General features: G+C 41.1%; 1 protein-coding gene across 1 annotated transcript in view; it reads left to right on the forward strand.

Annotated features, from left to right (window-relative positions):
• The window catches only part of ATP2C2 (ATPase secretory pathway Ca2+ transporting 2), a 111,787-nt gene that overhangs the window by 79,124 nt on the left and 7,558 nt on the right, over positions 1-25,105 (forward strand). The window contains exons 14-24 of the mRNA XM_043985342.1: positions 544-645; positions 3,128-3,217; positions 6,562-6,663; positions 13,409-13,565; positions 17,949-18,119; positions 19,459-19,556; positions 19,692-19,742; positions 20,436-20,602; positions 23,669-23,737; positions 23,857-23,973; positions 24,383-24,530. Coding sequence (XP_043841277.1) covers positions 544-645; positions 3,128-3,217; positions 6,562-6,663; positions 13,409-13,565; positions 17,949-18,119; positions 19,459-19,556; positions 19,692-19,742; positions 20,436-20,602; positions 23,669-23,737; positions 23,857-23,973; positions 24,383-24,530 — 1,272 coding nt within the window. The remainder of the gene's footprint in view (positions 1-543; positions 646-3,127; positions 3,218-6,561; positions 6,664-13,408; positions 13,566-17,948; positions 18,120-19,458; positions 19,557-19,691; positions 19,743-20,435; positions 20,603-23,668; positions 23,738-23,856; positions 23,974-24,382; positions 24,531-25,105) is intronic.

Raw genomic sequence — 25,105 nt, forward strand, 5'->3', positions numbered from 1 at the left:
GAGCTCTTGGTCTGGAAGGGGGATATAATACAATTAGAGGTAACTCTAATGCACAGTATTATATGGTCAGCACGTAATAGACTTGTACAATGATGTGCTGGGATGTTTGTTGCTTTGTTTGTCCAGACACACAATTCCCCATATAGACCCACAACTATTCTGGAATGTCAAGTCTTAACAAAGGTGCCTGGGCAGGGAGAGATTAGGCTCTTGTACAGGGTCCCACAGTTCGGAAATATCAGAGGCCAGGTTTGTACCTATACCTTTCCTGATCATCTGGTCCTCTGCTATGCCATATTGCCTCTCATTTATTATCTATTTCAATTGGAAGAAGTTTTTGGGGGGGGAGGCGGGGAATTCAGGAGACTGTGAGTAAAGTCAGGATGCAACAAGAAAGACTCCTTGTGTTATGATCTGTTATCACCATATGTCAAGTGGGTTTTGAAAACCCAGGACTTGAGGGGATGGTGAAAAGCCCCAAATGCTGTCAGCTGAATGCTTGACCTGAATCTGTTGTGACCTGTGGATGATTCTCTCTCTTAGGTAACTGGCGTTGGGTATAATGGAGTAGGCACCGTGTGTCTTTTACCATCAAATGAAGTCATAAAGGAATTTTCTAATGTCTCAGTGGGAAAATTAGTAGAGGTAAGCATGAAAGGGGAGTGGAAGGGAACTCCCTGTTTTAAGCTAGGAGGTAGGGTCGTATAGCAGGCATAGCACTGGCCTCATGTCAGGAGAGCTGGGTTCAAATTCCAACTCTACTACTTAGTAGTTGTGGGACTGCAGACAAGTCAGCTCCCCACTATGAGGCAGCTGAGGGTGGTGCAGTGGGTAGAGCAATGGGCCTCCAAGTCAGGGAGTCCTGAGTTAAAATCAGACGTTTACTAGCTGTGTGACCCTAAGCGAGTCACTTAACTTCTCTTTGACTCAGTTTTCTCAACTTGAAAATGGGGCTATAGAACTGCGCTTACCCTTTGATCCAGCAATACGGCTGCTAGGTTTATATCCCAAAGACATCCCCAAAAAGAGAAAAAGACCTATTTGTACAAAGATATTTATAGCAGCTCTTTTTGTGGTGGCTAAGAACTGAAAATCAAAGGGATGCCCATCAGCTGGGAAATGGGTCAACAAGCTGTGGTATATGATGATGATGGAATATTATTGTGCTATAGGAAATGACAGGCAGGGGCAGCTAGGTGGCTCAGTGGTTAGAGAACTGGCCCTGGATTCAGGAGGACCTGAGTTCAAATCCAGCCTCAGACACTTGACACTAGCTGTATGACCCTGGGCAAGTCACTTAACCCCAATTGCCTCGCAAGACAAAGAAAAAAGAAAAAGAAATGACAGGCAGAATGATTTCAGAAATGCCTGGATAGACCTGTATGAACTGATTATGATAAAATGAGCAGAACCAAGAGAACATTATCCACAGAGATAGCAATATTGTTTGATGAAGAACTGTGAATGACAACTATTCTCAGTAATACAATGATCCAAGACAATCTCAAAGGACTATTTTTTAAAGTAATAAATATTTTTATTTATAGTTTTGGGTTCCAGTTTTTATCCCTCTTTCCCTTCCTCCCCTCCCCCCTCTCTGAGGTGGCAAACAATCGGATATGGGTTATACATGTATGATTATGTAAAACATTACCATATTAGTCATTTTGTACAAGAAAACTTGATTAAAAGAAAAAATGAAAAAGTGAGAAATAGCATGTGTCAGTCTGTTCCCATCAGTATCAGTTCTTTCTTTGCAAGTGGATAGTATGTTTCATCAATAGTCCTTTGGAATTGTCTTGGATCATTGTATTGTTGAGAATAGTCAAGTCATTCACAGCTCTTCATCAAATAATATTGCTGTCTCTGTGTAGAATGTTCACTTGGTTCTGCTTATTTCACAATACATCATTTCATACATGTCTTTCCAGGCCTTTCTGAAATCATCCTGCTTGTCATTTCTTATAGCACAATAATATTCCATCACCATCATGTATACCACAGCTTGTTTAGCCATTCCCCAATGGATGGGTATTCTTTTGATTTCCAATTCTTAGCCACCACAAAAAGAGCTGCTATAAATATTTTTGTACAAATAGGTCTTTTTCTTTTTTGGGGAATGCCAAAGGACTATTGATGAAACATACTCTCTGCCTCCAAAGAAAGAGCTGATATTGATGGAATACAGATTGAAGCATACTATTTTTTGCTTTCATTTTTTTTCTTTTATTCAAGTTTTCTTGTACAACATGACTAATATGGCAATGTTTTACATAATTGTACATGTATAACCCATATCTGAATCTTTGCCACCTCAGGGAGGAGGAATGGGAGGGAGGGAAGGAAGGAAGGATAGAATTTGGAACTCAAAACTATAAATAAAAATATTTATTATTAAAAATAAAATTAAATGGGGTTAATAACAGCACCTTCCTCCCAGGGTTGTTGTGAAGATCAAATGAAATAATATGCAGGATATCAAGACAGAAATGAAAAGTCCCAGCCCTCAATTTGTACACATGTAAATATATGCAGACTATGCCTACAGTAACTTGGGGCCAGAAGGTATTTGTGCTAAGGAAGAATCTGGAAAGTCCTCACGTTCCACTAAAGCATCGGGAAATGTGAATTGCTGTTAGTCTTATTCCCTTAGATGAAGTATAAACTCCCTGAGGACAAGGGCAGGTCCTAGGCAATGTGTGCCTGTGACTCTGAGGATGTTCAGCATTTGTTCCTGGATTGTGTTTTTGAGAGGGGGAGAGGGCAGACCTTGATTCCTTTAACACTATAACATCATAGTAAGGAAATTCCCTCTATTAATGCAGATTGGGGAACTGAGATTTATAATCTTTGAGCCTTGTCTGGGCCACTGAGACGTTAGATGATGTCCCCAGTGTCCAAGACAGTAAATGCCAAATGCAGGGCTTAGTGACTTCCAAGACCCCTCTTTACCCACTTCCCAACATTAACATCTAATTGATATTAGGAAACAAAAATCCATCTCAGAAGTGATAGCAGAAGGCCACACATCAGTGTTTCCCATTCTGTGCCCAAGCTCAATTGTGGCTCTCAGTACTCCACTCTAGATCTTGCCTAAAAATGATTTGTGGTGATTCTTGACTTTCAGGCTGGCTGTGTAGCCAACAATGCAGTGATCAGAAAGAACGCTGTGATGGGCCAACCAACGGAGGGAGCCTTGCTCGCCTTGGCAATGAAGGTAGGAAGGCTTTGGTTTCTTTGAGTTTGGCACTTTTCTAAGGGGTGGGCTGTTTGGTAAAACTAGACCTTTTAGGCTACTTACACATAGAATAAAATGCTCATTTTATGAGAGAAAATGGGAGCGAATATAGCATGGAAGTGGATTGACTTGAGGATCCCTTTTTTGTAGGCGACCATTTTTCATAAGTCTTTGGATAATGAAGTTGGACTAGGTGATGTCTTCTAGCACCAAATTCTATAATCTTACCCTAAAGTACACCTAAATCTGGCCTGGGCAACCTCTTTAAGCATGGGGAGAAGGCAGACCAAGTTCAAATGAGGTAGTGTCTCATAGTGGATGGAGAACTAGATTTAGAGTTGGATAGGCCTAAGCTTAGAAGCCACCTCAGATACTTACTAGCTTGTGTCCCTATGCAAGTCATTTAACCTCTGAGCCTCAGTTTACTTATCTATATAAAACAGGGATTATGATAGTATTCATAGGACAATTGGGACTGAATGAGATAATGCATGTAACATGTTTTACATGACATTTAAAAATCAGTATCTAACTATCAGTTACTATTCACCATCATTGTCATCTTATCTTTTTTAGTGGGGTTCAGATAGAAATGATTTTGGGACAAATCATTATCCTCCCATTGTAAAAAGATATTCTACTGACTATTGCACTAAAATGGCTGCTTTAATTAAGTGAGAATTGATAGGTAAGATCATCATCTGAACATTCACTGAAAGAATCTTTGGGACAACTTTAGTAGCAGATGGGAAGACAGGGATGGCACGTACCTCCTTCTGTTGTTGTATTATTATCTCTTTCTTCTCATCTACTTTGATGAAGTTCAGATAGGAAAGGTCTTAGGACATGGGCTCATACTTTGTGGGCTGAGGGCATCCTTGGAATTACTCCTATATCCACATATATGGGGTTTAAAATTGTTTCCCTGAAAAATGTCATTTTCATATAAATTGTTCTCTCAAATATTATTGTAATGGTGGTAAAATAGAGCCATTTTCTCTGAAGTCACCAAATACTTACACATTCTCACTATACTTTTGCCCATTTTATATATCTGCAGTACTTGGATAAGCTATGAATGCAGAAGTAAGTCAAAGGCTTTGTAATGATCAATGAAGGCCTGTGTGACCCTGGGCAAGTCACTTAACCTTCATTGCCCTGCAAAAAAACAAAAAAACAACAACAGAATCATCAATGAAGGCACCAGAAACATTGTAGCACTTTTGGTAATTTTGTTCAATAATTATTAAATGAATAGCAAGTTATACTGTACACCCCTGGAAATTTTTGGTTTATTTTGTTATTATTGTTGTTGTTGCTCTTCAAGTAATATATTGGGAGGTTTTGCTTATAGATTTTTTTAGTGATATGTGCTATGAGTGTTTTATATAAAGTATATAAACATGTCATTAGCCTATATTTAGAGGGGTGACTGGTGTTCTCATCTTTTGATAAAGGTAAGTAGTGCCTTCTGTAAGAAAGGCGGAATCGGGGTGGCGCAGTGGATAAAGCACCGGCCCTGGATTCAGGAGGAACTGAGTTCAAATCTGGCCTCAGACACTTGACACTTACTAGCTGTGTGACTCTGGGCAAGTCGCGTAACCCTCATTGCCCTGGGGAAAGAAAAAGAAAGGCTGGATCAGCAAGACAATTCCAAAGAACTCATGATAGAAAATATTCTCCACACCCAGAAAATTATGCCTGAGAACAATGGAAGATGAGGAAAGGAAATAGAATGAGAATGGGAGAATAGGTTTAAGGACAAGAGGGGAAAGAGGCTAAAGAAGGAAAGAGAAGACCATGTAAGGGAAAGAAGGGAGAGAGGGAGTGAAGAAGAAAGAGAATTAAAAGGTAGAAACTGTGGAGAATATTTCTCTTTTGCCTGCCCCACCTGATTTATCTCTCTATTGTCTTATTGCAGTTAAGTTTAGAATCAATCACCTTTCTAATAAATTCTTTAGGGAGCAAGAAAATGGTGGTGGGAGGCCTCCCAGAACTTCCCCGCCCGCCCCCCAATGAAATTAGAAAAGGTTGTTTTGGCAAACAACTACTTGTAACTTATTCAGCTCCTTTCAAATACTTCAGACCATGTTGCCCAAATTGGAGAAATTCAGGCACTCCCTTGTTCAGCAAACATTGAAGTATTATGTGTTCAGCACTGTACTAGAAACTTGGGGGGGGCGGGGTGGGGCAAGCATGCAACTATGAAGAAAACAGTTGTATCTGCCCTCACACAGAGTCAGGATTCAAACTCCTGACTTCCAAGTTAGCTCATCAAGCTTTGGTCCCACAAAAAGAAAGTGTGCTTCTGTAGAAAAGAGAGATGTTTATAAGAAGTCATAAACACCACCCTAGGATATTAGGATCCAGACACTTAAGGGGCCTTACAGAACTTCTACTCCAACTCCCTTATTTTATATATGAGGAAATTGAGGATCAAAAGAGAAATGACTGGTCCAAGGTCACATAGCTAGTAAGTAGAAGAGCCAGGATTTTAAAGCAGACCCTCTTCCTCCCAAATTCAATGCACTTGTAGTAGAAATATGTATACAGCCTTCTGGTAGAGAGCATTCACTTTGATGTTTTTCTTAAAGTTTCTTAAAGACCAGTTTTAATAAGTTTTTTTTTAGAGGCTTCATTTGGGAATTTAGAATAGAATCTAATCTAATACCTGTCATACACAATTTGGGGAAATTGCTGAATCCTGAGAATTCTAAGAACCCCCCTCCTCCTCTTCCACCTCTCTTTCCAAAGGCCACAACAAAGCCATACTTAACTCTTAGGATTTATTGTGGTCAGCATTAAAATGCTTGAGGTTATTGCCAAGCCCACGAAGCTCTCTGCTATTAGGATAAGACTGTAAAATCTAGGAAAGAAAAACATTGAACAATATAACTGCTGCTTTGGGTCAAGTCTTTTTTTTTTTTTTTTTTTTTTGCAGGGCAATGAGGGTTAAGTGACTTGCCCAGGGTCACACAGCTAGTAAGTGTCAAGTGTCTGAGGCCGGATTTGAACTCAGGTACTCCTGAATCCAGGGCCGGTGCTTTACCACTGCGCCATCTAGCTGCCCCCCAAGGTCAAGTCTTTTTAAAAAACAACAATATCTTTTCTAAAAGCTAGAATCACTTAAACAGTTAAGTTTATTGAAATGAAAGAAAATGGCTTCTCTTTGTCTTCAGGAGCCAAATGTTTTGACTTCTCATCCTTGTCAGATGATTTGAGTAATGACTAATTCAACTTTATAGAGTTTTGCCACCAGATTCATTCGTGATGATTCAGTCTTTAATTTTTTTTCTAACATCCACATTTTTTCATTATTTTAGATGGATTTGAGTGACATAAAAGATTCCTACATCAGGAAAAAAGAGATCCCATTTAGCTCAGAACAGAAATGGATGGCAGTAAAATGCAGCCTTAAAAATGAGGTAAAGTTTCTGTTTTCTTAGAATTATCAAAAGAATTGGGAATGAAGCTAAAGTTTCTAGAACATATCCCTGTTAGCTACTACAGAGGAGAAAGTTGGCTATGAGGATTTGATAATGTTCAAAGTCATTCCCTCTTAGTATCTGAATTGGTGGAGACAGGGAAGACCTGGGCCCCTGCTATCACAGAACTTTCTGTATAAGAGGGGAGGGAGGTTTCTGTGATTCTTTTTTTTTTTTTTAATTTTAAAATTTTAAAATTTTTTGGTTTTATTATTTTTGTTTTGTTTTGTTTTTATTGGTTTCTGTGATTCTTGATTTGGACTCTATAATGGGTATTGCACCCCTGTACTCAGAATGACAGAATCTGAGAGCTGGAAAGGACCTTAGAAGCCATCAAGTCTGACCCCTACCTGAACTCCAATAGAGCTGACCAATGGTCATGCAGACTGCACCAGGACCTCCAGTGAAGGAGAACCCCTAGCCTTCCAAGGCAGCCCATTCCACTGGGGAGAGCTCCAAAAGAAGAACCAAGCAGCTCTTTCTTCTCCCTGCTGTCAGTTATTATTGTCCCATCCACTCCGAGAAGAGATCCTATCCCTTCTTCCATCCTTTTCTCCACTTTTAAAAACTGTCTGTTGGGGGCGGCTAGGTGGCGCAGTGGATAAAGCACCGGCCCTGGATTCAGGAGTTCCTGAGTTCAAATCCAGCCTCAGACACTTGACACTTACTAGCTGTGTGACCCTGGGCAAGTCACTTAACCCCCATTATCCCACAAAAAAAAAAAAAAGACTTTAAAAACTGTCTGTCCTTAATTTCCTTTTTTGGCCTTGGCTTTAGCATCTTGGCTTTAGCGTCCTTTTACAGGACTGTGTCACACTCAAATATTCCTCTTTTCTTACCTACCCTTGCTTCTCTGTACATCTCTTTAAAAATCTAATGCTCTATTCCCTGGGGAACTTCATCTCTTCACAAAATTTCCATTTTTCTTTTCCATTGGAATTATTTCCCTTTGTGTATCCATGATTTTGTTCTTGAACATCTCCGATTCCTCCTGGCCTGAGCGCTCCTATAGATTTTTTTTCAGGGCCATGAGGATTAAGTGACTTGCCCAGGGTCACACAGCTAGTATGTGTCAAATGTCTGAGGCTGGATTTGATCTCAGGTCCTCCTGAATCCAGGGCTGGTGCTTTATCCACTGTGCCACCTAGCTGCCCTGCTCCTACAGATTTTTAGACCATGGCTTTCTATATCTCTCTCCTCTGAACTTTTAAATCTACTTTCCTAAAATCTAGGGCACATGTCAAACTATGCTCAGATTTCCTCTCCTTTATCACAGACTTTAGGAGGGAAGGGTTACTTGTCTCCACCCCAGAAACCAGTTCTTCCCTATTGTTGTTGTTGTTTGTCCTTCATTCTCAAAGAGGACCATGACATTGGAGTGATGTCATGACTTGCAATGAATTGGATTTGGCGGGGGTGCATTATGCAAAGTCACCAGCCTCATTCTCTCCTCCAGAGCTATCTGGGTCCAGTGACAAGATATATAACAGGATGACTGGAGATGGCCCTGGATGTTTAAGGCAATTGGGGTTAAGTGACTTGCCCAGAGTCACACAGCTAGTGAGATTTGAACTCAGGTTCTCCTAACTTCAAGACTAGTGCTGTACTGTGCCACCTAGCTAGCACTGGACCTCAAGTCAGGAAGACCTGGGTTCAAATCCCTGCCTCAGCTGCTTATTAGCTGTTACTTTGTGAAAGTCAATTAATTTTCCCTATTAGTACAAATGAGATTCCGTAAAGAATTTTCCCCTTGATGGTTCCTTCACATCTTGAAAGAGAAAATTATCACTAAGGCAAGACAAAAAGTTATTAACTGCTCTGTGTTTGGTAAAGAGAGAACTCTAGCCCCTCTCTCATTTATGCAGTTGTCTGGATAATTGAAACCCCTCCAACACAACTTATATCATGCTTCTGTTCCAGGCTTGTGATTGTTTCCCAAACCCATCTATTTCCTCTTTCTGTTTAGGTAGCTCCAATGACAAAATCACTTCTGTTTCTCCTCCCACTGATGTTCATCCAAATGCCCTCCTCCATACTCCTCTGTCCCTTCTACTCAAGGAGTTCATGGCAACTCACAGCTTCTGATTCATTGCTTTGAGCAAATATTATCCCTGATTAATGGTTGAATAATGAAAAGTCCTGCCCTACAAATTAGCATGAGCTTCATTGGTTCCCCATCACCTCTAGAATAAAATACAAACCTTTTAGCTTAGTATTCAAGGACTGCCAAATTCTGGCTCCAGCCCAATTTTCCATTTTCACTTCACCCAATTCCTCTTCACACATACTTTGCTCCAGCCAAACTGGGCTACTAGCTGTTTCCCAATTTCTCTGTGTTTTTATGCAAGTCATCTCCTAAGTCTGGAATGTAGTTCCTCTTTTTCTCTACCTATTAAAATCCTTCTCTTCCTTCACAAGTTAGCTCAGATATTATCTCCTGTATGTACACTTGCCTTGACTCTTCCAAAGTGATCTCCATTCATTCATTCATTCATTCATTCATTTAAAATTTGTCTGCCTGGGAATACAAAGACAAAAAACAAAAGAGCACCTGTTCTCAAGAGTCTCCCAGTCTACTGTAGGGAAACAAGGTGTATCAGAAAAGTGCCTATAAAATTTATACATAACATCACAAAGTAAATTCCAAGGAGTGGTGGAGAGAAGGCATTAGCCACAGGGAGATCATGAACTTCTGTAGAATATGACACTCACAAGAAGGCATCAGGGTGTGGATAATCCAGCACAGGAGACTTCAAGGTAGTCAGATAGGTAAGAGAAAAACCAGGAAAGATGGTCAAAAAAAAAACTCAAGGAGAAGCAGCTCTTCAAGAGAAGAGGAAGAGGACAGTTTCAAGAGTTTCAGAGAATTTAAGTATGATAAGAAATGAGAAGAGGCCATTGGCTTAGCAGTTAAGAGAGATCAGTTTCAGGTAAGTAGTAGGAATTAAGGTCACATAACCAGTGAGGGAATTTAATTCTGCAGAAGGCACCAGAGCAGGATCTCTTGCCCCTATCACATTCTATCTTGTATTACATGTTACATCTTATCTTCCCTAGCAGACTGTAAGCACCTGGAGGGTAGCCTGCCATTTTTCATCCTTCTATCTAGGAAATTAATTAGTGTCTGTTTATTAGATTGAATTGACACATTGAACCCAAGGCCTGAAGTTCCCCCAGGATTATAAATCCCACTGTACATTCTCATTGTAGTAGCAATAATATGGTTTTTTAAAAATCATGTTAAATTACCTGGTACCATCTTTTCTTTTTCTTTTCTTTCTTTTTTTTTTTTGCAGGGCAGTGAGGGTTAAGTGACTTGCCCGGGGTCACACAGCTAATGTGTGTCAAGTATCTGAGGTCGGATTTGAATTCAGGTCCTCCTGAATCCAGCGACACCTAGCTGCACCCCGCTGGTGCCATCTTAAAGGACTAAACTGCCAGCCTGGCAATCTAATAACTAACAGTGTATACCTAGGTGTGCATCCAAGATAATGGGGGGAAAAGCCACTGTGGCATCACAGAATTTAGAGCTAGAAGAGACCTCATACAATGTCAGAGATGAAAGAGCTCTCAGAACAAACAATGTGAGAGGCAGAAAGAACTTTAGAAGACAAATTGTCCTTCTAGAGGGAATGCCAGAGTCTAATCATCTAATCCCCAAACCTTATTTTATAGTGGAAACTGATACCCAGTGGGACTTGTCCAAGATCATGCACTTATCAAGCATCAGAAGCTGGGTGGGGCAAGCTTTAAACAAAGCTCCCCTGAGTGCAAAGTCCATGTTCTCTGTACCATGCCATACTAACTTCCAGATTCTAGATCGTGCCTTTAAGGAAAAAAAAAGTCTCATTGACAGTAATTTGGGACTTGATGAGATGCCATATGAAACCATGTGGTCTTCAGGAGTAACACACCTAGATAGTCCCAACAACTAAAAACAGATGGCCATTCTAAGTTATCTGAAGCTCCAAGGAAAGGCTCTAGTTCCACTCCTGGCACTAACTCATTGCATGGCACCAAATGAGTCATTTTTCTCTCTGGGACTCAGTTTCCTCTTTTGTAAAGTGATAGAGTTGAATGGGATGATTTCTAAGGTTCTTTTTAACATAATTCAGTTATGAGTCTTAACCTCGTATAGCCCAAGCCTATCAAAACAGAAAAGGATTAAAAAATGTTGGGTGTTAGAAGTCAGAGGATCTTCCTTTAAAAATATATATATGTGTGGGGCAGTAGATGGCGCAGTGGATAGAGCACCGGCCCTGGATTCAGGAGGTCCTGAGTTCAAATCCGGCCTCAGACACTTAACACTTATTAGCTGTGTGACCCTGGGCAAGTCACTTAACCCCAATTGCCTCACTAATATATATATATATATATATGTGTGTGTGTATCATATAAATGGAGGCAAATATGTGTGTGTGAGTGTGTGTACACAAACACACGTATTTGCTTCCACTTCACTTCAAGCCTGCCTGTCTCTGGAGTTTATGAACATTTTAGACAAAAGCATTCTCCTTTCTGAGGATGTCCACATGTCATCTGTGATTTTGTGACTCCTAGTTGTCAGGTGGACACACTATCTGTGGTTTCACTTATACGAATGACTTTTTGTTTTTAAACAAGCAAAAATGACATGTCAGGAGAATATAAAGCCAGTCTATATAAAGAGAGTCTACTGCCTTTCACTGGTCAGGGAGGTCATACTGACAGATCATCTGTTAAAGGGCTTCATTACACACACACACACACACACACACATATATATGAGGGGCAGCTAGGTGGTGCAGTGGATAAAGTGCTGGCCCTGGATTCAGGAGGACCTGAGTTCAAATCCAGTCTCAGACACATGACACTTACTAGTTGTGTGACCCTGGGCAAGTCTCTTAACCCTCATTGCCCCACCCACTCCCAAAAAAGTGTGTGTGTGTGTGTGTGTGTGTGTGTGTGTGTATAATATATGCGTGTATATATATATATATACTTTAAATTACTTTATTTTTAAAAATATTCTTTTTTAAAATAGTGTTTTATTTCATTTGGGGATGATTCTTTCCCTTTCACTATGCCTACCTCATCATCTCTACTAAATGATCTTGGGAAAGTCACGTTTTTGATCTTTGGTTTCTTTATCGGTAAAATGGGACTAATACTTGCTATATATAGCTCACAATACAGTTGTGGACAGATTGTTTTGTAGATTACAAAAGGTTACAAAAAGAGCGGCTATTATTTCCTTATGCTTATATAACCCTCTCTAATTATGTTAATAATACTTTAGAATCTTATGGATTCATTATTTCCATAGGGCAGTACTCTCTACATTACTGCAGACTACACAGTCTCTCCATGTCTTAGCTTACTGTCTCTGAGGCTCTGGTGACCCCCTTTCACTCAGCTCAGCTGGGGCTAAGATAATGGAGACACCGCTGGGTCTGGACTTGAGGCTTCTGCAGCTTAGGGCAGGGCCTTCCATCATTTGTATTCATTTTCTCTCTCTCTCTCTCTCACGCGCGTGCCCTCGCTCTCTTCCATACCATGACAAGGCATCAGAGTAGGAATTTAGTGGAGAAATAGGACAGACTCATTGGCAACACATCAGAATTTTGCACCCAGTGTTTTTCAGTCTTCTTTACCCGTCCGTGGCAGAGACCTTAGCAACCACTCACGGGCCGGCCATTTGTCTGTATGGAGATCCACCAACCTAGCAACACTTTGCTATTACTCAATCATCAGTGGCATTAGTGAATCACGATGGTATGATGACAGCAGGGTGTGCATTGGTGAACATTTTGAAAAATCTCCTACGGGTACTCCAAGATTAAATTCATCCATTTCTAACTTTGTTGGGAAGGCTGAGATACCTAACAAATGCTATCGTGCACATGGAGCAATCTCAGGTGGTGGGAAGAAAGCCAAACTGGGAGTCTGGAGGTCTGGTCTGAGTACTACCCGTGATCCCGCTGCTATGTAACCTAGTGGAAGTCATTCTGTCTTCCTGGGACTCCGTTTTCTCATCTGTAAGATGAGAAGATTGGCATTAGATGGTCTCTGAAATCTCTTCCAGCTCAAATACTCTGTTTTTATTTATCCGGTAAGAAAACTGCCAACAATTACTGAAGACTAACCACTGTCACATCATTATCCAGATCAATCATTAAGTATGATGGGGCACTAATGCCCTTGAAAATTTGGTCTCAGAATTCAGCACTGTCATCTCATCCCTCCACACCCACTGCAGAGGTACAATAGAAGCCATTCCGTTTCGTGTTTGCTACCATGGGAGCCTGTCTTCCCTCCTACCAGAGTCTCTGAGCGAAGTCATTTCTTTCTCCTCCTTCAGTGAGGAGGAGGGGGTAGAGAAAGGATTGGGCCACCACAGAGTAACAGAGAAAAAAGGCAGGGGCCTGGCATCCTGGTCTAATGCTGGGGAACCCCAGGGGAGTCATGACCCTTTCTGGGCCTCAGTTTTCTCGTCTGTAAAATGTTGGGGGTGAATGAGATGATTTGTGGTTCCCCTTCCCACTCACAAATTCTCTGATGCTATGACCCCCACTGGTCAGGTTGAGGGAGTCCTTCAAATAGACTACTGTTGCTTGTTTTGTTGGATTTTAATTTGTAGCTAGGCACCATGAGCTGCTCCAAGAATCACTTTGCGGGATGGTGGGTTTTTTTCTTTTCCCCCAAGGAACAGGAAGAAGTTTACTTCATGAAGGGGGCCTTCGAAGAAGTGATCCGCTACTGCACCATGTACAACAATGGGGGGATCCCCCTGCAGCTGACTCCCCAGCAGAAATCCTTCTGCCTTCAGGAAGAGAAGAGAATGGGCTCCCTTGGTCTGCGGGGTCAGTCACGCACAGCTTCTGCCTTTCCCATTTGCTCCATCTCTGTTGGGCCACCTCTCTCTCTCTCACAGGCTGTAAACATTCAGCTGATAAGCTATATTCATTCTGTGGGGCAGACCAGTATCCTGTCTGGGGTTTAAGAATAAAGAAAAAGTTTGATTAAACAGTCTAAAACAAAGAAAAAGAACCCTCCCCAATCCATCCCCTTAGAATGCTTTAGCTCTGTATACTCTATGGAATAGAGAGGGCCTCCAAGTATTATTGTTCACTGCCCCTAAGGTAGTATGTTCTGCTTTTTCAGATTTAAAATCCATGTTATTTTTACTAATTATGATCTTAGCTTACATTTATTTAGCACTCCCATATATAGGAAGCACTTTACACACACTACCTCCCCACAACCCTGGGAGTACAAGTATTATTTCCCCCATTTTACAGATGAGGAAACCTGAGGGTCAGAAATTAAATGATTTGCTTCAGGTTGCTCAACTATTAAGTGGCAGATCCTAGGATTTGGGCTCAGGTCCTGTGACTCTTAAATAAACTACTCTTTCTGCCTCATTAAGACTTTCCCCCTTCCTCTCTTCTCCCCGCCCCTCCACCCCCCAATATATGGTATAGCACAAATATTGGGTTTGGCCTCAAAGGATCTGCATTCAAATCTTATATGGCCTGCTTGCTTCCAAGAGAACTAGGTGGCATAATGTGTAGTGCTGAACTAAGACAAATAGATCTGAGTTTGAAACCTGCCATAGACAATTCCCACTTCTCTGTGTGTGACTCTGGGCCAGTCCCTTGTCACCATTACTATTTATGTAGTATTTTAAGGTGTGAAAAAGGCTTTGCGGGGCAGCTAGGTGGCGCAGTGGATAGAGCACCAGCCCTGGAGTCAGGAGTACCTGAGTTCAAATCCGGCCTCAGACACTTAACACTTACTAGCTGTGTGACCCTGGGCAAGTCACTTAACCCCAATAGCCTCACTAAAAAAAGAAAAAGGCTTTGCATCTGCTCTCTCACGACAAGCAATCCTGTGAGATAGGGACCCTTATCGTCCTCATTTTATAGATGAGAAAACTGAGGCTGGCCCAAGCTCCCACAGATAAGTATGTGAAATGATATCTTCTTGCTACCAAACCCAATGCTTCATTTACTAAACCAACTTCTGCAAGCCTCAGTTTCTTAAGTTGTAAAATGGGAATAATAATATCACTCACTTTCATGATTATTGTGAGTCAAATGAGATAACATGTGGAAAGCACTTTGCAAACCTTGCAAACTCTGCCATCTAAATGCTAGCTATTATTATTATGATTATTACTATTAATTAACTATGACCTTGGATGTCATTTCCCTACTCTGTAAAATGACATTTCCCACTCTAAATTCTCTGATAGCTTCTCATCACAAAATCCCCCTTTCCTGGTTGACCCACCCACCCTGTAGCACCTTCGTCAAGAGAAGCAGAAGTTTTTCCCTCCGTCAAGAATTCTCCTTCCTTGACTTGTTCCAGTTTCCTGAACCAATGGAAAGCGGTTTTGCCAACAAGCTGAGTATATCTCAGCTCACGTATTCTGCTCAGTTATTGCTTATTCTCTTCTTGTTTTTAAAAACTGAAATCATTCTCAAGCAACCACAAAGAGCTGTACTTTGTATCTGTATCCCTAGTCCCTATCACTACACCTAGCATACAGTAGACACTTAATAAATACCTGGTGGTTGACATGTAGAATGCTATACTCTTAATGACATATTGATTGCTTAAGAAGATTCTTAAGAGGGGGGCAGCTAGGTGGCATAGTGGATAAAGCAACCAGCCCTGGATACAGGAGCTGAGTTCAAATGGGCTGAAACACTTGACACTCACTAGCTGTGTGATCCTGAGCAAGTCACTTAACCATCATTGCCCACCAAAAAAAAAAAATCTTAAGATCAGACTTGAGGAATTTGACATGGTACCTCAAGATGGAGCCTAATTTGTTCAATGATTTCCCAACCATGATATGCTGAGAACTTAAAAACATTATAGTTACACCATGTGCATACGTTTTGTCCCCTGCATGTGACTAAGCTACTTGAGGCCAGGGGCCATATCTTCTGTCCTCCCACAGCACAGAGCATGTTGCTGAGCATGTGATTCATTTCTGAGCACACAGTAGACACTCACTTATTTATCGAGCTGAACAAAACCCTGAACATGTCATAAGGAGCTAGATTTTCATGACCATTATACATCCCTTCACACTGAGCCTCAGTCACTTAACAGTTTCTTAAATGAATCAATAAGATTTAATGCCCATGACTGATTACCAACCCCCTTCACAGCTGCACATCCTCATCATCCCAGAGCTGAAAGACAATGGGATTAATCCAACCAATTGGCAAAGTCATGAAAGCTGAGCATAAAGACCTCAATGAATTGGCCACAAGAGCTTCAGGCCACACGTTCTTCAAAATCCAAGAGTATATAGAGTGGGATGCCGTGTAATCATATAACTAACACTGGCCCTGAATACCGTGATCTGACTTTCTGCTGTAACTCTTGCTAAGCCATTGGGCATCAATTTCTTCAGCAGGATAATAGTATTTGTGCTAGCTAACTCACAGCGTTGTTGTAAGGAAAGCATTTCATAAACGCCAAAGTGCTCAATAAATATCACACATGTACATATACACATAATTTGTTATTAATTTGGAGCTGCCTTTGTTTAATAATCACTTAGTAAGCACTTAGAGTATGCAGAACTCTGGGCTAGGAGGAGGGAAGATACAAATTTATATACAGCATGGCATGTTCCTTGCCCTAAAAGAGCTTACAGTCCAGTTGGGAGAGAAGACACCTCTCTCCCACAGGTGGCTGTCATTGCATTAGAAACTTACAAAAGTAGGTCTGAGAGGAAAAACTCTTCTAAATGGGGGAGAGGAAGGAGAGACTTAGGGAGGGGAGGTGACACTTCATTGGGCTTTTAAAAAATTCACTGGGGGCCAGCTAGGTGGTTCAATGGATAAAGCGCCACCCCTGGATTCAGGAGGACCTGAGTTCAAATCTGGCCTCAGACACTTGACTCTTACTAGCTGTGTGACCCTGGGCAAGTCACTTAACCCTCACTGCCCTGCCACCGCCCTCCCCCCCCCAAAAAAAAAATCACTGAAAGTTCTATAACCAGCTTTGGGATTAGTAGAAATGCAAGGATTTGATTAATCAACCCATTGTGTTTGAACTCCTATTCACAAGGCCATGTGCTAGGGGTTGGGTGAGATATAGCCCCTACCTTCAGAGAGAAAATAGTTTAGTTGGGGGCATCATATATACCTACATACATACACAGGCAACCAATATTTATATTAATCTATTAATTAATATTAATTATTGGTAAGGCCAGTAATGTTAGTCAATAGCATAGATAATAACTGCTGTGGAGTTGGGAGAACAAAAGAGATTTCCATGGGTGATCAAGAAAAACTTCCCAATGGACTTTGGCATGGTCTTGAAGGCTGGGTAATAGCAGACAAACATTTCCAGCTAATCCTTATAATAGCCTTAATGATAGGTTCATAGGTTCATTTTACAGTTTGAAGGAGCAGAGCCAGAGGATGAAGTGACTTGCCTGTGGTCACACAAATAATAAGCTATGGAGTTGGGATTGGAACTCAGGACTCTCCTTACTCCAAGTCCATGCCCTTACCACCGTACAACTTTCTCAGGGTAGGATGGGTAAAGAGGATGAGGGAAGAGACATTCTAGACATGGAGGAGCTGTGAGCAAAGACAAGGAAATGGTATGAGAACTAAAGCACTCCCAACATCCATGGTAGGGATGCTGCTTTCATTTGAATGATTTAGCTTCTTGGGCAGAGCCCCCACTGTAAGTGCTAGAAGAGGGAAGGTTCACTAGAATCATAAACCTAGAGCCAGAAGGGACCTTAAAGATGATCTAGTCCAGTCTCCTCATTTTACACCTAAGGAAACTGAGGACCAGAGAAGTTAAAGGCCACTCAGGTAAAAAAGCAACAGAGCCGGCATTCAAACTCAAGTCCTTTGATTTCAAAGTTAATGCTTTTTTTTTTTTTGAGCATGAAAAATGGAGTCCAGAGAATAAGCCTGAGCACCAACTCTCTTCACATCATCTGTTATATCCATAGCATATTCATTCATTCAATAAAAATTTATTAAGTATATATAGTATGCAGAGCATTGTGCTAGGCCTGGAGGTGGGGGTGGGGAAGTGGGTGCATACAAAAATAGAGAGAACCCAGCCTTTGCCCTCATGGGGTGTACAGTCTAAAACAACCTAAGGTATCAGTGATTCCTGAACATTATGGAAACTCACTGTCAATTGTCCTTTTTTCCACCCCCACCCTCACCCTCCCTTCTTTCTTGTCTTAGTACTGGCTCTTGCTTCAGGCCCAGAGCTGGGTAAGCTCACATTCTTAGGCCTCGTTGGAATAATCGATCCTCCAAGAGTGGGAGTGAAGGAAGCTGTGCGAGTTCTCTCTGAGTCAGGCGTGTCCATAAAAATGATCACGGGGGATGCCCTGGAAACTGCTCTGGCTATAGGTAACAAACCAGTGGGGTTGGGCTTCTTGTTCTAAACAACATAGAACTCCATCTTGGCAAGAAAACGAATCCCTTCTTATTAGCCCTGAAAAAATGTTGTTTGAGACACTCCTGAAAGAATTCAGCAGTGTAACCCTGCCTGTTACAACAGCCCCACAGTGATCTGCTGTAATAGAAGATGCTCTGGGAGGTGACCATATCAAGCAAATTCACTCTTATGGGAAATTGAGGAAATAGCCAGCCTCTGGGAATTTTCAAAGAATTTTATATCTTCATCATGGGAACAGGCCACCCCAGGAGATCTTCATAGACTCACATAATCAGAAGGAACCTTTAGGGTCAAGTACCTTGTCCAAGGCACCGATCTCTTCTCCAACATCATTTCACTGTGCCTTAGGGTAAAAGCCAAGTTATTGATTGATTTGAACCATACTGTAAACCGCTATTATTTAAGCACCTTGCTACTCTGTAGACAATAGTCATGCTACAAGTGAAATTGTATCCTCAAGCCTATGCAATGCTACAAAATACAGCTCTTACATTGACCCCAAGTGCATTCACTTCCTTGTCTACCCAAAGCACCATTACAAATGGGGATCTGTTATTTGTATTTCATGACCTACTAAGTCACATGGGCTTTTCTTTCCCCTGAGATCTAAGGATTCTGGGAGAGTTGGTGCAGAGCCTCAATCCTGTTCTGTATTTATATCCTCCACTGTAAACAAGTCTCCAAAATCAAGCCCAACAGACCATGAATCTTCAGGATATTACTGTATGGGGAATGAAAACATCCCTCTTTTTCTTCAGAACAGAAAAAAAAAAAAACCAGGGCCAAAGGATAATCGAATTTGGGGGGAAAAAAACACAACAAGGCGAAAGATAACAAACTTGTCTGGCTTCAGAAACCCTGTGGCAAGTACTGAATATATCCTGACTTTGATTAAAGTGCTTTGTCCTTTGAACCAGTATGGCCTCTGCTAAGGCAAGCTATTCTATAAGGCCTATTTCAGGCCTAGTATTCCATGATTCTGTGACTTTTTGGAGGGTCACTGTTTCTGGAAATAGTGAAGATGAAATAACAGCATGGTGCTTTCCAGAAGAGAGTTTTAATATCAGAGTCCATTATGTGTGACTCTACAGGTTGTCATTCCTGGTTATAATTGTTTTTATTCTGTCTCCCATCAGCTACCTATTATTTCTGAAAATTTGTAGTGGATGTAGAGACTGAGGGAGGGAGGAGCTAGGGAAAAGCTGAAGGAAAGACTCCCAAACTCTTGATGGGGCCAGAGTTTGGAGAGTACTTTCAGATCGTATCATTTAGACAGGCTTTTGTTTAAAGGCAGAAACATTGGCTTGTGCAACGGGAAATTAAAAGCCATGTCGGGAGAAGAAGTGGAGAACATGGAGAAGCCTGAGCTCTCAGAAAAAGTCAGAAAGGTAATAACCCTTTTTCTGTGGGTGTGTATATGGGGGTAGTGGGAAAAGGAAGGAGTAGAGGGAGAAACTGCCTGTGATTGAGACTTATTTTCAGAGTTATGCATCTCTCTTTTTTCCCCCCTCTTTGTTATTCAGGTGTCAATATTTTTCAGGACAAGTCCAAAGCACAAACTCAAAATAATTAAGGTATGCCTTGAACCATGGGCTGCAATCAACTACAGGGTTGGGAAGCACCTACTATGGGCATTAGGTACTAGGTGAGATTATAACTAACACAGTGCCTGCATTCAGGTAGTTTAACGTCTACTGGAAGATATGCCACTGATCATACACTGATCATCAATACAAAACAGAGCACAGTCGATTCAGGAGATTGCCATGTTGATTTCAGGGAGATTATGTTTTTCAGCCATGGCAGTTTGTGAAAATGACCTACTAAGCTGTGAAGGGGATGAGAACTCCATGATGAAAGCATAGAACTTCCAAGTACATTTAGTAAGTCTGTGGGCAGTTTATTCCACAAGGCAGATATTACAATTTATTGGATGGTGGGAAAAAAAAAAAGTCGATAGTGAAAATATAGTCACAAATGGACAATTTCTTAACTGTCAAGTACATGGTTTTTTTTTTTTTTTAAGTGAGGCAATTGGGGTTAAGTGACTTGCCCAGGGTCACACAGCTAGTAAGTGTTAAGTGTCTGAGGCCAGATTTGAACTCAGATACTCATGACTCCAGGGCCGGTGCTCTATCCACTGCGCCATCTAGCTGCCCCACATGGTATTTTTATTTTACACTAGCAGGTTTAGATTGCAAAGGATTGAAAAGTATAGGAGTTCAGGGCATGGGAATTAATGTTGATTGCCCTCTGTCTTCCCCAAGGCTCTGCAGGAATCTGGTGCTATCGTGGGAATGACAGGGGATGGTGTCAATGATGCAGTAGCACTAAAATCTGCTGATATTGGAATTGCCATGGGGCAGACAGGGACAGATGTCAGTAAAGAAGCTGCCAGTATGATACTAGTAGATGATGACTTCTCCACTATAATGTGAGTTGCATTTCAAATATTCTCAGTTAACAGCAAAAACACCTTTAGTGAATGTGGTTGCCTTCCTCTGATGTAAAAAGATGATTGTCTAGGAATTCAGGCCCTGCTGCTAACTAGCCATTTGACTTTAGGCAAATTATTGCATCTGAGCCTCAGTTTCCTCATCTATAAAGTGGGGGTGATATCAGTTGTCATGCCTACCTCATGTGAAACTTTTGAGATACAGTAATAATTAAAAACTCACATTTCATAACATATTTCAGTCCATAAAACACCATCTCCATAGTCACCTTGTGAGGTAGGCAGTTATCCCCATTTTGCAGATGAGAAGTTACTAAGATCTAGGTCTTCTTCTGACTCCAAGTCTACTGTTTCTTCTCTTGTAACTTTTCTACCTCTAAAATGTGACCAAGGAATAAAAAGACCATAAAGCCACTTTGTAAACTGTAAAGCATTTGTAGTATGATTATTTGTATGAGATTCACTATGTGCAAGCATGATGTTAGATCGCAATTTTTTTAACTTTCAGAAAAAAGGCAGGGTTGCTTACTGGCGAGGTGATTAAAAATATCTAACCCTAAAGATAGATATTGAATGTACACTGAAATGGTAGGATGTTTTAGGGTATGGCATTTCCTCTACGTGGTAAAAGATTCCAGGATAGGACCTCTTCCCCAGGGAGGCACTAAAAACATCTGACTCTGTGATGGCCTCATTCTGCTAACCAGGTCTCAGCTCTGATGTAGCCAGGTGGCCTAGCTAGACACCAAGGATCACACTGAAAAGAGGTTTCAGGCGATAGAGATGGGCTAAGTTTGCAAAAGCTGCCTCTTATACTATTGACACTTTATATACACACTTAGTGGTGCTCTGGGTCTGCAAATAGAGTGAATGCACTGTAAACAAGGTTCATTTGCATATTCTGTTATATGGATGTGCTGTACTTATAAGAAAATCTGATATGTAAACATTTTAACTTACAAAAGTTGAACTAGATGGTGGTGATTTGTTTTACAATGTAATTTAACATGGGAATCCTTTAAATAGAATCTTCTAAATAGAAAACAAGATATGGTCTGTATCCCCTATAGCACCTAGATGAGTCTTACCCCTGTAGTTATTGTTCAGTAATTTCAGTCATGACACACTCTTCATGACCCCATTTTCTTGGCAAAGATACTGGAGTGGTTTTCAATTTCTTTCTCTAGCTCATTTTACAGATGGGAAAACTGAGGCAAACAGGGTGAAGTGATTTGCACTGGGTCACACAGATAGTAAACATCTGAGGCCAGATTTGAATTCATGAAGATGAATCTTCTGACTCCAGGCCCAGTGTTCTATCTACTGCACCACTTAGTTGCCCCATCTTACCCCCAAAAGGGGCCTGATAAATGTCTGCAGGGTCATATTCACACATAACTTTCTTTTTTTGTTTTTTTTGTGGGACAGTGAGGGTTAAGTGACTTACCCAGGGTCACACAGCTAGTAAGTATTAAGTGTCTGAGGTCGAATTTGAACTCAGGTCCTCCTGACTCCAGGGCCAGTGTTCTATCCACTGCACCACCTAGCAGCCCCCACACATAACTTTCTAAAACTGCCTGTGTGGCAGCCCAGGGTCAATGGAAATTGTGCAACTAAGACTATGACTGTTGAGCCAGGAGATGGAAGGAGGCCAGGGTCATTGGACTGCAAAATATACAGAGGGAATAAAGTGTTTAAGAAGACAAAAAGGAAGAAGAGGGCAAGTGATAAAGGTCTTTAAAAGCCCCAAAGAGAAACATTCTATTTGATATTTGAAGTAATAGGGAGCCACTGGAGTTTACTAAATTTGTAGGGACAGAGTGATGTGGTCAGACCTATATTTTCAGAACCTCACTTTGATAGTTGAGTGGAGGATGGATTGAAGTGGTTTTAATCCCAACTCTGCTAACTAGCTTAGTAATATTGGGCAAGTCCTTTCCCTTCCCTGAACCTGTTTTTTCCACTATAAAAAAGCAGAGTTGAATCAGGTCATCTTTAAAGTTCTCTCCAGTTAGAAACCCCTGAATTTTATGATGCTGTTGAACCAAGTGAGGTTATACCCATGTGGTTCAATGAATAGCTCTTATTTCATTTATGTGTTTTAATACTAAAAACTGGGAATCTTTTATTCTCATTAATTATGGGACTGAATTTTAGGATTTTTTACAAAAATCTTTCCAAAGGCCAGGGTAGTTAGCATAACCCCCCCCCCTTTTCCCTTCTGTCTCCACTGGGTCTTTAATAAGTCTTCACAAAAGGCAAAAGGAAGCCCATACTTCCATCTTTGAATGGGGTTCTTAGACATCAGGCACCACTCCTAGCTCGACTGGGGAAGACTTTCAAGAAGTAGACACTTCCTGCTTGCAAACATCAGCACACTTATAGTTTACCTAGGGATGGGAACTGTAAACACATGACAAAAGGGGAGACTACAACCCCTACTTTAAGGTTACTTAGGGCTTTCCGGGTTTGGGGTGAGGGTCAGACTAACTGGTTTCTGAGGTCCCTTGCCATTCTGGGCTTCTAGGTAAAAATCAGGAGCTAAGCCAGGAATCAGACTCTGCCATCATCACTCCAATCCACCCACTTCAATCCATCCTCCACTCAACTATCATCATAATAACTCTCGTCATCATCACCATCGTCGTCTTCTTCATCATGTATATGATGCTTTGAGGTTTACAAAACACTTAATATGTTATTTCATTTGATCCTCACAACAACTCTGTGAAGTAGATGCTATTATTATTCCCATTTCACAGATGAGAAAACTGAGGCAGACAGAGGTGAAGTGATTTGCCCAGGGTCACCAGCTAGTAAGTGTCTGAGGCAGGATTTGAATTCAGATCTTCCAGGGAAGAAGGATGCTAGGTGCATTTCAAGATAACAAAACTAACATCAAACTTAATCCCTGAACTCATGGAGTTTATAGTCTGGTAGAGGAATAAAGGTATCAATACATATAGCTAAAATAAAAAGTATCCCATGTTAAATGTATTAGAGATACAAAGCATCTTGCTCATTTGCTCTCACTTATTCTTCCAGGAATGCGGTAGAGGAAGGAAAAGGAATTTTTTATAACATAAAAAATTTCGTACGGTTTCAGCTCAGCACGTGAGTACAGATTTGCATGAACATCAGGTAACAATTGTCTCCCCTCCTACCCTCTCCCCCAACCCCCCATGGAAGTAGCTCTCTATACTTTGCCACTCTCTGCTGGTTTTGTTTCCTAGGAGTATTTCCGCTTTAAGCCTGATTACTTTGTCCACAGTATTTAACTTACCCAACCCCCTCAATGCAATGCAGATTCTTTGGATCAACATTATCATGGATGGACCACCAGCTCAAAGGTGAGAAGATCCCATGCATATTCTTATGAATAAACTCATATGGTAACATTGATCAGCTAGGCCTAGGGTCCAAGGTCCCAATATACTCTCAATGGACCTCAGTTTCCCCAGAATTTTAAATGAAGCTTTGTCCTAAGTGGTCTCTAAGTTTCCTGCCTGCACCAAACTGAGAACTCAGGTCTACTGACCAATGCGTGGGACAAGATACTACAATGCCTTGAACCCTTCCAGTTTGTGGTAAATTCCTTAACGGGAAGACTGATGGTCTTCTTGAGCCTTGTATCACTCCCAGCACCTAGCCCAGTGATATGAAGAGTAGACACATAAGAAGTGTTTGATAAATGAATCTATGTTCTGCATTTCCTTTTACTGGGTGGTCTGTCAAAGTATTACATTTTGTTTTGAATAGTTTGGGAGTGGAACCAGTTGACAAAGATGCCCTGAAGCATCCCCCTAGGAGTCTGAAAGATACAATTCTCAGTAAAGCCCTCATCTTGAAAATTCTAATATCTGCTGTAATTATCATCAGTGGAACACTCTTTATCTTCTGGAAAGAGGTAAGGAAGAGCCTATACCATTTTCTTTCACTCCTGTTCCTCTTCACTGATATTCCTCTTTGAGACAGTGAGCAATCATTTACTAAGCACTTACTATGGGCAAGACATGGTGCTAAAATTTGGGGATACAAAGAAAGGCAAAAACATAGTTCCTGCCTTTAGGGAGCTCACATTTGAACCAGGGAGACCATATACAAACAACTATGTCCCTATGAGATATACTCGGTATATTGGAAATCATGTCAGAAGAAACTAGCAGTGGCAGCATGGAGGGAGAGAAGGGGACCTGGGAAAGGATTCTTGCATAAGGTAGGATTTGAACTGAGGCTTGAAGGGAACCAGTCAGTAAGCATTTATCAAGCACCTATTGTGTTTGAGGGAGGCGCTGTGCTATACTGTCTTCCTCGCAACGAATGGGAATACAAATATTTGCAGAATTTGGCTCACAAATAAGTAAACTGAGCCTACTCCTGGGGAGGTTGTGTCTGAGGCTTTAACTACAGGTTACTATAATTAACTAATTTCTTAAATATCCTGCGGTTCTTTCTCCCCTTGGAAGCCAGATTCAAAACAAA

Source organism: Dromiciops gliroides, chromosome 2 (genome assembly GCF_019393635.1).
Source record: "Dromiciops gliroides isolate mDroGli1 chromosome 2, mDroGli1.pri, whole genome shotgun sequence".
Taxonomy (NCBI): Eukaryota; Metazoa; Chordata; class Mammalia; order Microbiotheria; family Microbiotheriidae; genus Dromiciops; species Dromiciops gliroides.